This window comes from Rana temporaria, chromosome 7 (genome assembly GCF_905171775.1).
Source record: "Rana temporaria chromosome 7, aRanTem1.1, whole genome shotgun sequence".
NCBI lineage: Eukaryota > Metazoa > Chordata > Amphibia > Anura > Ranidae > Rana > Rana temporaria.
In genome coordinates, this window is record NC_053495.1 from 67,425,092 (window position 1) to 67,438,758 (window position 13,667).

Genomic DNA, 13,667 nt, shown 5'->3' on the forward strand with positions numbered 1-13,667 from the left:
TAAAAAGAAGAATACACACACGCATTCACAGCCTTTGCTAGGGTTGTCCCAATACGAGTATCGGTACCGGTCTGAGTACTTGTACTCGGGCAAATGCTCCAATGCTACACCCGATACCTGGACAGTCAGGGATGAACGATGCAGCGTGGGGGAGTTGCAAGCATCAATCTCCCTGTATAGATTTCAATAAAGCCTGACAGCCAGTTCTTCCCGGAACCTTCCCACCACCACCCCCCCCCCCACCCCCCAGGATTTCAGCTGCTTTAGTGCAATCTATACAGGGTAATCAGTGCTTGAAACCCCCCCCGCCGCACCGATCACCACTGACTGTCCCCATATCCCCCTCCAGTCCCCCTCTGTGTCCTCCTCCATGCTCCGTCAGGATAGAGAGCAGAGGTAGGAGCCGGTATTTGCACCCACTTCTGGGCATAGAGTCATGCCCCCCCCCCCCTGTCTACTGGGAAACATACTGGTCCCAGAAGAGAGCGAGGACCAGTGAGGGCGCGCCGCGCTACTCATGCATGCGCAGTAGGGAACTGGGCAGTGAAGCCGCAATGCTTCACTTCCGGATTCCCTCACCAAGGATGGCAGCAGGGGCAGCCGAGAGACGAGCGATTGCTCTGCCTCGGCTGCCAACATCACAGGCGCGCTGGACAGGCAAGTGTTCATTTTTTAAAAGTCAGCACCTGCAGTATTTGTAGCTGCTGGCTTTTGGGTGGATCTCCGCCTTTAAAACACACACTTATTGTGATTTTTTTTTTAATACCAGAGACATGTAGTAGAACAGGCCCCAAAATTTCCACTCGCCTACTGGCATTTTGCAAGTGGAAAACGAGTGAGGGCAAGCGTGGGCCTCCCCGTGCCTCCTGGCCCGGGTACTTTGATAGACAGAACACTGGTCCAATGCCAGGACGTGTGACATCTATCAAAGGAGGCGGGACTGTGTGTGTGACGAAGAGTGGACTGCAATTCAAATAAAAGCTATTACAGCGGGCAATCCCCGCTCTGATGATCTCTGGCTCTCCTCTTTCTCCCCTCTCTTCCTCTGCACATGTCATTGATGAACACAGGCGAGTTGCATTGGTGGGCACAGGTCAGGCACCCTAGGGGGTGGGGGGAGACCAAAACACTCATTGTAAAAGTGATCATGTGGCTATACAGAAGCCTGGATGATTTTAACTTTGCAGTCGGGAGCTGGCTGTGGAAAATGGGCACAAGCTGATGGCTGCTTTACTCTTCAATCCTTGGACATACATAGTACATTCAAAGAGCTGAACTAGTTAAAGACTCCAAATGCATGTGGTATAAGTTACAACTCTTTGTATTACACATCAGGCCATTAAATAATACATATATTGTATAAATAAATAAATAAATCTAAGCCTATTACCTACTGGTACATTCTTACCCAGAGGGGAAGCATTTGGCGCTTTGGGTGCCGGTCTTTTTTGTGTTTTAGGGCTGCTGGTTGGGGTAATTCCATACCATGGATGACCTGGCTTTAGAGTATTCTCATCCGATTCTTGTTCTTCATCTTCGTCAAATGGATTGTAGGGTTCAGGTTTTGATGGGCTCTGACTTGCAACTTCTTCTGATTCTTTGGAGCCCTTTTCCACATCATCCTTAATCTGTATTGCAGATGGAGGTGGCGGGGCAGCCCTTCTTTTAGGCTCACTTGCTGCCACCAAAGAAATCCAAGGAGGATTTTTAGGTTTTCCTTCATCTTCCCTATAAGGAGAGCAACATCACATATATAAGATGCAAAACTAAATCTTCTTGCCAAAAAAACAAGGGTTACATTTCTAGAAACCCCCAAACCGTCTACAGATAACATTGCAGGTTTTAATAATTCATTGACAGCTGACAAAAAATTCAAATGTTGTTAAAGCGGGAGTTCACCCATTTATTTATTTTTTTACCTTTTCCCCTTAGATGAATGCTCGTTTTGTCTAGGGGAATCGGCTAGTTATTTTAAAATATGAGCAGTACTTACCCGTTTTCGAGATGCATCTTCTCCGTCGCTTCCGGGTATGGGTCTTTGGGAGCGGGCGTTCCTTCTTGATTGACAGCCTTCCGAGAGGCTTCCGACGGTCGCATCCATCGCGTCACTCGTAGCCGAAAGAAGCCGAACGTCGGTGCGGCTCTATACTGCGCCTGTGCACCGACGTTCGGCTTCTTTCGGAAAATCGTGACGCGATGGATGCGACCGTCGGAAGCCTCTCGGAAGACTGTCAATCAAGAAGAAACGTCCAGTCCCGCAGCCCATACCCGGAAGCGACGGAGAGGATGCATCTCGTAAACGGTAAGTACAGCTCATATTTTAAAACAACTAGCCGATTCCCCTAGACAAAACGAGCATTCATCTAAGGGAAAAATGTGTTCTCTATGGGTGAACCTCCGCTTTAACTAACACTTTTCCTGCTTTGCCAATTTGCTCTTTGGATCTCCTAGGTTTTGTTATTCTTTGTTTCCAATTTGCCAGTATGCTGTATGATAATGACATTCCTCCAAGATGTTGGTTCCATTATTATTTAGGTGTTTTTAAGGTCTCATGCACACTGGACGTTTTGCTATGTCTCCTAGACTCCTTTCCTCCTGGCAGAAAAAACGATGGATGCTTGTAATGAAATGTGTGGAATGCATTTAAGCCCATCTACAAGCGTCAATAGCTTGGGAGTTAATTATGCTTCTGTGAAGCCAATCTGTGGGTGCCAAGCACTGGATGGCTGCGGGTACTCGCTGATCGTCCGGCAGACAGTAAACAAGGCAGATCTCTGTTCTGACAGGTGGGGAAGGGATAGATTTTGTGTCCTTGCAAAGCAGGGAATAAAATCCATCACTTCCCTGAGTAAAATCAGCACACATAGTACAGTAAAACACTGGCTAGGCACACCGTTAACCCTTAGATTACTTTAGATGTTTAACCCTTTCTCAGCAAGTGTCATTAGTACAGTGACAGAACAAATACCGCATTCGGTATTCAACTACAAATTCTTGGTAAATTGAACACTTGCACAATTGTTACCGCATGCAGTGTTTTACCACAGGGTTTGACAAATTTGCTTGGAATCTAGGAGCCAGATAAAAAAGTTAGGAGCCAGAAAACGCGCCCCATCCCGCCGAGCTTGCGCGCAGAAGCGAACACATACGTGAGTAGCGCCCGCATATGTAAACGGTATTCAAACCACACATGTGAGGTATCGCCGCGATCGTTGGTGCGAGAGCAATAATTCTGGCCCTAGACCTCCTCTGTAACGCAAAACATGTAACCTGCACCTCTGGACACCTGTACATTACACAGCACCCTGCACCCCTTTACATTACACAGCACCCTGCACCCCTTTACATTACACTGCACCTCTAGACCCCTTTGCATTTTACAGCACCCTGCACCTCTGGACCCCTTTACATTACACAGCACCCTGCACCTCTGGACTCCTTTACATTACACAGCACCCTGCACCTCTAAACCCTTTTACATTACACCGTACTCTGGACCCCTTTACATTACACAGCACCCTGCACCTCAGGCCCCCTTACATTACACAGCACCCTGCACCTCTGGACCCTACAGTACAGATCCCCGCTACAGTACATACCACCCTACAGTCCACAGACCCCCCCTATCAATACAGACCCCTCAACAATGCAAACCCCCCATACAGTGCACAGACCCCCCTAACAATGACCATGATCCTGAGAAGCAGGAGTTTCCTTTGGATCTTTTGTGGTTCTGTGGATGTGAAGGTCAGTATTTACCATTTCCCTTCATGGATTTGTATAAATATCTACTACTACTATGTCTATTAATACAGAGGGCCCAGCATTCACACGTGTGCTTACTATTGAAATTTAGATTTTTCTTTTGCTTTAGATTGGGAGGCACAAGATGGAGGATTCACCTCTTACATTGCCAATAGTGGAGTGGCTTTGCAGGGGGAGGGGTAATGCGAGCCGCTGGCGCCATGGTGATCCCATTCTCTCCGTGGTCACGCAGACTCTTGGCTCTGATCAGTCTCGGCAGCCGCTGTCACAGCCGAGCAAAGAGTGAAGCCGCCTCCCCCTCCTCCTGCATGCACAGCACTGTGTAGACATAACGGAGGAGGGGAGGCGGCTTTACTCTCTGCTTGGCTGTGAAAGCCACTGCAAAGACTGATCAGAGCCACGACCACGTAGAGAGAATGTGATGGTTGCACCGGGTCCCGGGAGTGCCGACTGGCTCGGGTGCAGTTCGCAATAATCCTCCGCAAAGCCACTACCTTGGTGCTCTACACGTGTGTCCTGTGACCGCTCCCGTGCTGCCGCTGCCTAAACTAGCGGCACTGTCTTCAGTCGCGGGAAGGGCGCCGCAGGCCTGACACCCCCCGCTTTGTACGCCACTGCCTCGCTCCAGTCCCCTAGGAAGCATAGGCCGCAAAGCAGTGACAATAATACAAATACAAATTATGATTGACGGTTTTACATTGTGGCACACTATTTAATTTTTAATAAAAGAATTGTAAAAAACTGTCTGTGTTTTTATTACCTTTTTGGGTAAATGGGTAGAGGTACTATGTACCTGATACTCATTCACATGGGGGGGTGGGATCTGGAAACCACCTTCCTAAAGGGGGCTTCCAGATTCCAATTAGCCCCGTGCCCGCAGACCCCAACAACCACAGGCCACAGTTGTGGGGATGAGGCTCTTGTCTTCATCAACATGGGGACAAGGTGCTTTGGGGTGGGGGTGCGCTGGGGGGTGTGCTCACACATCCCCCACCACTTTCCTGATCTGCCGGGTTTCTGCCAAGGCATATGTCCAACAAAACTGTCCAACTGCTGCTGCAGCTTTAGGGGGAAGTTGATGGCCAGTTAAACCATTGATTAATCACCTTTTTTACCAGCCAACTGTTTGAATGATCCCGTAAATTGATGCTAAAGAATATCCTTATTTTCCAAAAATCATCCATACACAACCACTACTTAATGCCCTGTAATCTATTTATCATGAAATCATTTTTCTCCTCTGTGAATACCTAAACTTCCTTTTATTCTCATTTCCCTCTGAACTTCCTCAGATTTGCTTGGAAGGAGCACTGCGTATTAGCTGCACTCACGTGCACTGCTCATATGCAAACTAAGACCCCTTTTACAGGGGCACCGCTCCGCGTTAGTGGTAAAGCGCTGCTATAACGACCTTTGTCGTTTTAGCATTGTTTTTAACCCCCGCTAGTGGCCAAAGAAAGGTTTAAATGCACCCGAAAAGCGCCGCTGGAAACGTTTTGCAGGTGCTGCGGCAGCCGTGCCCACTGATTTCAATGGGCAAGTGCGGTGGAGAAGCGGTGTATACATCGCTCCTAAACCGCTCCAAAAGATGCTGCTTGCAGGACTTTTTCTAACATCTTGCAAACGCACTGCCCCAGTGTGAAAGCACTCTGGCTTTTACACTGGGGCAGCAGGGAAGCCATTTCCAGGTGTTATTTTTAGCCCTTTAGTGCCTGAAAAACACCTCCAGTGTGAAAGGTGTCTAAGAATAAAAAAAAAAACGGGTTTAGTGTCATTTCAGTGAGCATTCGACAGGTGAGAAAAAGGCATTGTTAAAGCCTCCCCACCTGCTTCAACCTCCTAAATACTGGACCCACTACACGTGTTTGGGCAGTTGCAGTGAAGCACTATTCACTTAAATGTGTCACACTCAGTAGGCGGTAAATAACCCGCCGAGCACAACATGTGATACAATTGTTGCTGTGGCACAAAGCATCGCCTTGTGTAAACTCTCTGTCAATGCCTCTAATGCCTCTACAGCAAAGAGAGGAGTGTTTGAAGGGTGGTAAACGTGCAGCTCAACTGCAGGATTTTACCGCCCCCAGTCACAAATGTAAACAAGTCCCCTAAACTGTTTAAATAACATGCCTTCGTGGATCAACCTCTTACTTAGAAATTATAGTTATTCACCTTTCCACAGACCTCTGTCTACCTCTCGGCTTAGGGACTGGTGGAGTTGATATCTGCTGTTCACCTATAATGGAAACAAATTTGATGTGAAACAATTATTGTGATTGTGCCAACTTGCATGCGTGTTTTTCATTTTAATATCAATATCAAATTAAACAGGTTTCTTGAAACATGGGCTTTCTAAGCATCATTTAATTATCTTACCATTCACAAAACTTGTTGGCCGTGCAGGACTCTGCCCTGCTGCAGATCGAGCTCGAGGCAGAGGCTGAGGGGCTACATCACTAGTCTTCCTTGGTGCTGGCACAGGTCGCGTGTATGGTGCACCATCTGTATCAAGCTCTTTTTGAGGTTTGTTCGGAAGAGGAGGTTTTGGAGGAGCGCGTGGTTTAGGTGGGCTTTGGACTGCATTTTGCATAGAATTTTCTTCAACAGACTCGGGACTGCTGGTACCTGTCCGAGGACGATGATGGTGGGTACACACAAATGTGCCAGTCTCAGATCCGGGTCGATAAGAACCTGGCAGTAGAGTGCTGCAGCATTCTTTACACCTGCAATATTGGGGGGGGGGGGGGGGGGGGAAATACTTATATAAATAGGTTACTTTATTATCAGTTCAGATAGGGGCCAAATGCATCGGGTAAATGAGCCTATAAACAGGTTAAACATTTGCATCCACCTTTAACTTTAAGGCTGAACTCCAACTTTCTTTTCACTAGAACTGACTGTAATAAATCAATCCCAACATAGATCATACCTCTGTGTCATATTGCTCTGTTGTCTGCAGATCCCGATATTCTGGGTTTAGTTGTGGCTTTGTATCATGTGACACTCTGTATATCCTGCTGCTAGAATCTGTAACACTCTGCAGTCTTTCTACTTTGTAGTCTTTTAGACACTGCAAATGATGCAACTTCAACCACAACTCTGATGGTAGGTGGAAGCGATTACATCCCAATTAGGATCCAGTCCCACCCAGTCCCTCCTACTGGAAGAGTCCAAACCTCCCAAGTCCTGCCTCACAGATCACAGCATAATTCAAGAAGAAAACCCCTTCATACACAGCCTGTTCTGAAAGCTAGCTGTGCTGCTGCTGGGCAGGATTGAATGGATCACAATTAGAATTAAATGTCGAGGTAAATATACCAACCAGTAAGAACTGGGAGAGTGCCACCGCTCAGATCCCACCCTCCCAGTGCCCTGCACTCTGTGAAGGGATTCATTTACATATGAAGGAAACACCTTCATAATAACCTCCCATAGCCCTTCCTCTGTAGTCTTGCAGTAAGCCATTATTCTTTGGCAAGACAGGAATGACACAGCAGGAGGTATGACACCTTTACACCTTTCACCACCCACATGAAGGCCCAGAAATACCCAAAGTAACCCTAGGAACCACCCACATCAACTTCCAGAACTGATACAAGCAACTCTTATAGCCCAGTATTAGGACTGGAAAAGGAAACAGAAAGTCAGAGAACTTTGAAATTCAGCCAGGAAGAGTGACATCAGAGACACAGAAACCTGCTGTATACAACTAAGGCTTCATGTACACTGCTGCTGGTAAACAGACGTTTAACCAGTTAAGGACCGCCTAACGCCGATATACGTCGGCAGAATGGCACGGCTGGGCACAGGGACGTACATGTACGTCGCCTTTGAGAGCCCAGCCGTGGGTCGCGCGCGACGCGGTCCGAAGCTGCGCGATCCGCAGACCTGCACGCTGCCCCACGATCGGGTCACAGGAGCTGAACAACAGGGAGAGGTGTGTGTAAACACACCTTCCCCGTTCTTCTGTGTGGCAGTGTCACTGATCGTATGTTCCCTGTTATAGGGAACGGCGATCAGTGACGTCACACCTACAGCCACGCCCCCCTACAGTAAGAATCACTCCCTTGGGGCACACTTAACCCCTTAGCGCCCCCTAGTGGTTAACTGTATATTCTCGAGTATAAACCGACGGGAATATAAGCCGAGGCACCTAATTTTACCACAAAAAAATGGGAAAACTTATTTACTCGAGTATAAGCCTAGGGTGTCCATCTGCATGCCTCACTGTGTCCATGTGCATGCCTCACTGTGCCCATGACTAGACTGATATTTAAACATTGGAGTATATAGAAGGGGTGCCCGGCTTTGAAAAATTGGTGCTCCCTGGCTGTAGGTCCCCCAGACAGCAATCTTTGCACAGTTGTAAATGAGAACTGGGGCTACATGTGTGCCAAGTTTCGGGTCCAGGGGACCTACGGCCGGCCGGTACCGGGTCCCCAAAGTTACCAGAGAAATTACCGTTTAACATGGGAGTCTATGGAAGGGGTACCCGATTTTGAAAAATTGGTGCTCCCCGGCCGTCGGTCCCCCAGACAACAAACTTTGCACACTTGTAAAGGAAGAGTGGGGCTATATGTGTGCCAAGTTTGGGGTCCAGGGGACAAAGTCCCCAAAGTCCGGGAGATCAGGCACAAAAAGGTGACTCGAGTATAAGCCGAGGGGGGCATTTTCAGCACACAAAAAAATGTGCTGAAAAACTCTGCTTATACTCGAGTATATACGGTAATTTACAATGATGTGGGTTATTTTTTACCAAAGATATGTAGCAGTATACATTTTGGCCAAAATTTATGAAGAAAAATTACCAATTTGCAAAATGTTATAACAGAAACAAAAGAAAAATACTTTTATTTACACATTTTCAGTCTTTTTTCATTTATAGCACAAAAAAACCCAGTGGTGATCAAATACCACCAAAAGAAAGCTCTATTTGTATGAAAAAAAAGGACACACATGTCATATGGGTACAGTGTTGTATGACGGAGTAATTGTCATTCAAAATGTGAGCACCGAAAGCTGAAAATTGGTCATCATTTAAAAATATCTAACCATCACATGCAAGTGTTTAGTCCAGTCTACGTCCAGGGCCAATCACTCGCATGTAATCGCCAGTCACTGGCATGTAATCGCTGTATTACAAGCGAGTGGCAGTGATTAGCTGCGGAGGAGGGCAGTCTCTTGTTCAATGGGGCTGCCTCTTGCAGCTGATCGTAGGACACAGAAACAGAAATGATGGGTAAAGGGAGGAAAATAACCTCAAAGGGAATAAAAGAAAATGGCTTAAAGGTGTACCTGAAACACTGCCGATGATACAGCTTTCCATCTACTAAGCATCTCTGTACAAGGTGAACATGTTGCTGGCATAAGGCACAGGTGCTGCTCAGTGCCACACGAGTGGCTGGACTTGTGGTATCCAAACTACCCTAAATGAAATAACAAATACACACTTCACATATACTGAAACTCTCACCATATACTGTTTATTGTTAATTACCTAAATGGTGACCAATAACCAAAGTAAATGGGAAATTAATCTGATTGTAAAAAAATTGAATTTTTTGTGCGTCATTGGAGAGATTCCCCTTCACTGTTACGGGGACAACACAAAATTTGCGTTTTGTTTTTTTCCCTTTCAATGATAACCGTTAACAGGACAAATAAAAAAAAGGGCGAATCTCCCCAACAGAGACGCCGACAGCAATAAAAACAGGTGTTCTGATCCCTCTCCACTCTATCCAACCGGAAAAAAAAGAAAAATTGCCTTTAGTTAAAATTTAGGGTGCAAATATAAATGCAGGTTTTCCGAGAATGCTTAGATTTCTCTACCAATAATTAAAAGGTGTATGGGTGGTTGCTGCCGACTTTCCCAAAAGACTGTTCTACTTTAATACCCTTTAGGATATTCAAAAGCCGCACCGAGTAATATGTCTCTCAGTGTCTTTAGTGCCTCAAGCATTATATGAGCGGTTAGCATTCATACCTGTCAGGTCTAAGCCAGGTATACACGTGTCAAAATTCGGGAAGTTCGACAGGAATAAAAAAGATTTCTGTCAGAAACCGGTTGTAAGACTGGCTTCTGTCCAACACTCCTGCTGAAAAAACAGCATTCAGAGTTGGTTCACATTGGGTACGATTTGAGATGCGATTTGACATGTCAAATCGGGACTGCCAGTGGGAGTGAAATTGTGCGAGTTCAGCTGAACTTGCACCGCTTCTCTCCCGCAGCCCAACCTGGGCTCAATGTACTAAAATCACATAATTAGTACATTGGTTCCAACCTGAGCTGTCAGATTTTTTTGTAGTGTGTACGAGGCTTAACAGTCCCTTTGCTCAGGAGCAAGAGCAGACTGAGCCATGAGCGTGCAGAAGAGCTCCTATCACACTCCCATTATTGCCACATAAGAGAATGGATAATGGGGGTGTGTTTATTACAACCACTTTAACTCTATTAGTGGGGCTATTTTTTACCTGAGGCTGTGCAACTTGACTATCTCCTTGCTGCAGTGGGGAGGTCTGTTTGAACTGAGGAACTCCGGCTGTGAAGATAAATAAAAAGTATACATTAACAAGAATAAAACAGTAGCAGAGTGCAAACTACCAGATAAAAAGTAATGCTGGCCATACACTGATCAAAATTTGGCCAATTCAGCAGGGACTGGCCGTCTTTCAATCAGTGTGTGGCTGTCCCCATCTCCTTGTGAGGATGGAGGAATCTGCCCTTCTGGGAAATGTTATTGAGACAGCGGTATCCGCAGATGTCATAATACACCCAAAATGCAAATGAAAGATTTACTGCCACCGATGTGCTGATAAGGTGGAAAAAACAAAAAACACCCAGTGATTACTCCCACTGGGGAGAAGCTCACTGTCACAATCGACCCCCAAGATTACCGAAAGGTCCGAAAGTGTTTTTGTATGGTCCACTCTGGACTGCCATCCTCATATGAATACATCAAGATGAAAATCCCATATTCAAGTCAACAATTGTGAATTATCACTTAAAAAGATCTAATATAAAACTAAAAAGGTTAAAAAGACACAAATAGCGTCAGAATGTAATCAAACGTTGCGGACTCACACTCCGGCACCAGAAACCAGGCACTCACATAGCTCAAAAGCATCCAAGCGTGACAACGCCTCTGAGAACCCGCCATACACATACGAGTTTCGTCTGAATGAGCAACACTTTTGAGCTACGATAGTGCCTGGTTTGTGGCACCAGATAGCGAGTCCATAGCCTGGGATTTAGGACATGCAGACATTATTTCTGCCTATGTGAGTGTAACCTTTTTGTTTATAAGTGGTATTTCACTATTCACTAGAACCCAAACCAGTTAGCCATGCCAACCACTCAAACTCAAACCAGCCAGTGGAGCAGAACTCAGACCAGACAGCAAGCACAGAATTGAGGCCAACCAGGTCTGAACCAATCAAGTGATTCAGCCTGCAGTGACATTGATGAAACCCTGCTTAACCACTTGAGACCCGCGCTGTAGACGAAAAACGTCCACAGCGCAGCTCTCAACTGCCGGGTGGACGTCCCTGGACGTCCTTTTATTTGCATTCCCCGCACGCGCCGCTGGGGGCGCGCAGCGAGGAAAAACTGTGCCCGGCGCATCGCTGAGATGCCAATGCGTGTGCCTGGTGGCTGCGATGTCCGCCCGATACCCGCGATCGGCAGTGACAGAGCAGGGGTGTGGAGCTTTGTGTGTAAACACAGAGCTCCACGTCCTGTCAGGGAGAGAGACCGATGCTGTGTCCCTTGTACATAGGGACACAGATCGGTCACCTCCCCCAGTCAGTCCCCTCCCCCCACAGTAAGAATCACTCCCAGGGAATACATTTAACCCCTTCCTCGCCCCCTAGTGTTAACCCCTTCCCTGCCAGTCACATTTATACAGTAATCAGTGCATTACTATATAGTGTAAATGTGAATGGTTCCAAAATAGTGTCAAAAGTGTCCGATGTGTCCGCCGCTATATCGCAGGCCTGACAAAAATTGCAGATCGCCGCCATTACTAGTAAAGCTTATTGCGTTTTTTTTTTTTTTTTAACAAAAATATGTAGAAGAATACGTATCGGCCTAAACAGTTCACATATATGCGAATTGGATGCATTTTGAATGTGACACGTGAACTGGGAAGCCTTCTCTATAGAGGCGGTTCACATATCTGCCGGCCGGCCGCAGTCCTTTTTAAAAAGAGTTTAGTGCGTTTTCTAGTCAGATTCATGTGCAATTTCAAGTAAAAATTTTTTAACCTGAACTCGGTGAACAAAACTGCACCAGATTCCTTTAAAATGCAGGGAAACTGCAGGCGAAACATACGGGAACAGAACCTGCTACAACTATCATAAAAACAAATATTCCCATTGAAACTAGCCATTAGACAAGCGACTCTTCCTGAAGGAGACAAGGACAACAATAAAAAATGGTGACAGTGGTTCTAAACCAGGGGAAGGCAACCCTCGGCCCTCCAGCTGTGGTGAAACTACAAGTCCCATGAGACATTGCAAGACCCTGGCAATCACAGGCGCGACTCCTAGAGGCGTGATGGGATTTGTAGCTTCACCACAGCTGGAGTGCCAAGGTTGCCTACCCCTGTTCTAAACACCTACCACTATCAGAATCTAAAAAGAAAAAGGTTTTGCGCTTAATTATACTTTAATCACTGACCTGGGTTGGAATTCCGGAAAATGTTGTAATACTGAGATACATAGGTCATAATGCTAAGACGGTCTGGAACTTTCATGGATACCATGTCATATGGGTCAAGCAATGCCGGTATTTCCAGCTCACGCTCTGCCACATCAAAAGCCTGAATGGAGAGAAAAAGGGCAAAAAGCAGGTGAAAAGGAGAACACTTTAGAAAGTAATGGGCAATCATATGCAGTATTCCATAACAAACAAGTCGGCTTTCTCAAATCTTGTACTGCTAAAATTTCAGATAGCCAAGAGGTCCTCTCTTTTCACAAAGTTGTGAAGAAAAGACCACAAAAACAGCAATGTAGAAAAGGGAATGTTGGGAACTGAAAACCAAAAACACAGTGGGGAACTTCTATCAATACAGTCCTAATGGTTGTGCTGTAAATTGGAGCTGCCTTTTACAGCTAGAGAATCTCACAAAAGTGAGTACACCCCTCACGTTTTTGTAAATACTTTATTATATCTTTTCATGTGACAACACCGAAGAAATGACACTTTGCTACAATGTAAAGTAGTGAGTGTACAGCTTGTATTACCGTGCTCATCGTCATATACAGAGGTTGTCTTTGGGAAATAGATGTATGATTGCTGCAGAGGTTGAAGGGGTGGGGATCAGCCTGTCAGTGCTCAGACCATACGCCGCACGCTGCATCAAATTGGTCTGCATGGCTGATGTTGAAGAAGGAAGCCTCTTCTAAAGATGATGCACAAAAAACCCTGCAAACAGTTTGCTGAAGACAAGCAGACTAAGGACATATATTACTGGAACCATGTCCTGTGATCTGATGAGACCAAGATAAACGTATTTGGTTCAGGTGGTGTCAAGCGTGTGTGGCAGCAACCAGCTGAGTTGTACAAAGACAAGTGTGTCTACAATCAAGCTTGGTGGTGGGAGTGTCATGGTCTGGGGCTGCATGAGCGCTGCCGGCACTGGGGAGCTACAGTTCATTGAGGGAACCATGAATGCCAACATGTACTGTGACATACTGAAGCAGAGCATGATCCCCCCCCCCCTTCGGGGACTAGGCCACAGGGCAGTATTCCAACATGATAACGACCTCAAACACACTTCCAAGACAACCACTGCCTTGCTAAAGAAGCTGAGGGTAAAGGTGATGGACTGGCCAAGCATGTCTCCAGACCTAAACCCTATTGGGGCATCCTCAAATGGAAGGTGGAGGAGCGCAAGGTCTCCAAA

The 13,667-nt window shown here is 46.3% G+C and overlaps 1 protein-coding gene across 2 annotated transcripts in view; it reads right to left on the reverse strand.

The window, feature by feature from the left end:
* Positions 1-13,667, reverse strand: part of MICALL1 (MICAL like 1) — a 90,644-nt gene that overhangs the window by 39,177 nt on the left and 37,800 nt on the right. For both annotated transcript variants that reach the window (XM_040359549.1, XM_040359548.1), the window contains exons 3-8: positions 12,440-12,581; positions 10,234-10,301; positions 9,058-9,188; positions 6,139-6,485; positions 5,935-5,998; positions 1,409-1,728 (exon numbers count right to left, since the gene is read on the reverse strand). In XM_040359549.1, coding sequence (XP_040215483.1) covers positions 1,409-1,728; positions 5,935-5,998; positions 6,139-6,485; positions 9,058-9,188; positions 10,234-10,301; positions 12,440-12,581 — 1,072 coding nt within the window. The remainder of the gene's footprint in view (positions 1-1,408; positions 1,729-5,934; positions 5,999-6,138; positions 6,486-9,057; positions 9,189-10,233; positions 10,302-12,439; positions 12,582-13,667) is intronic.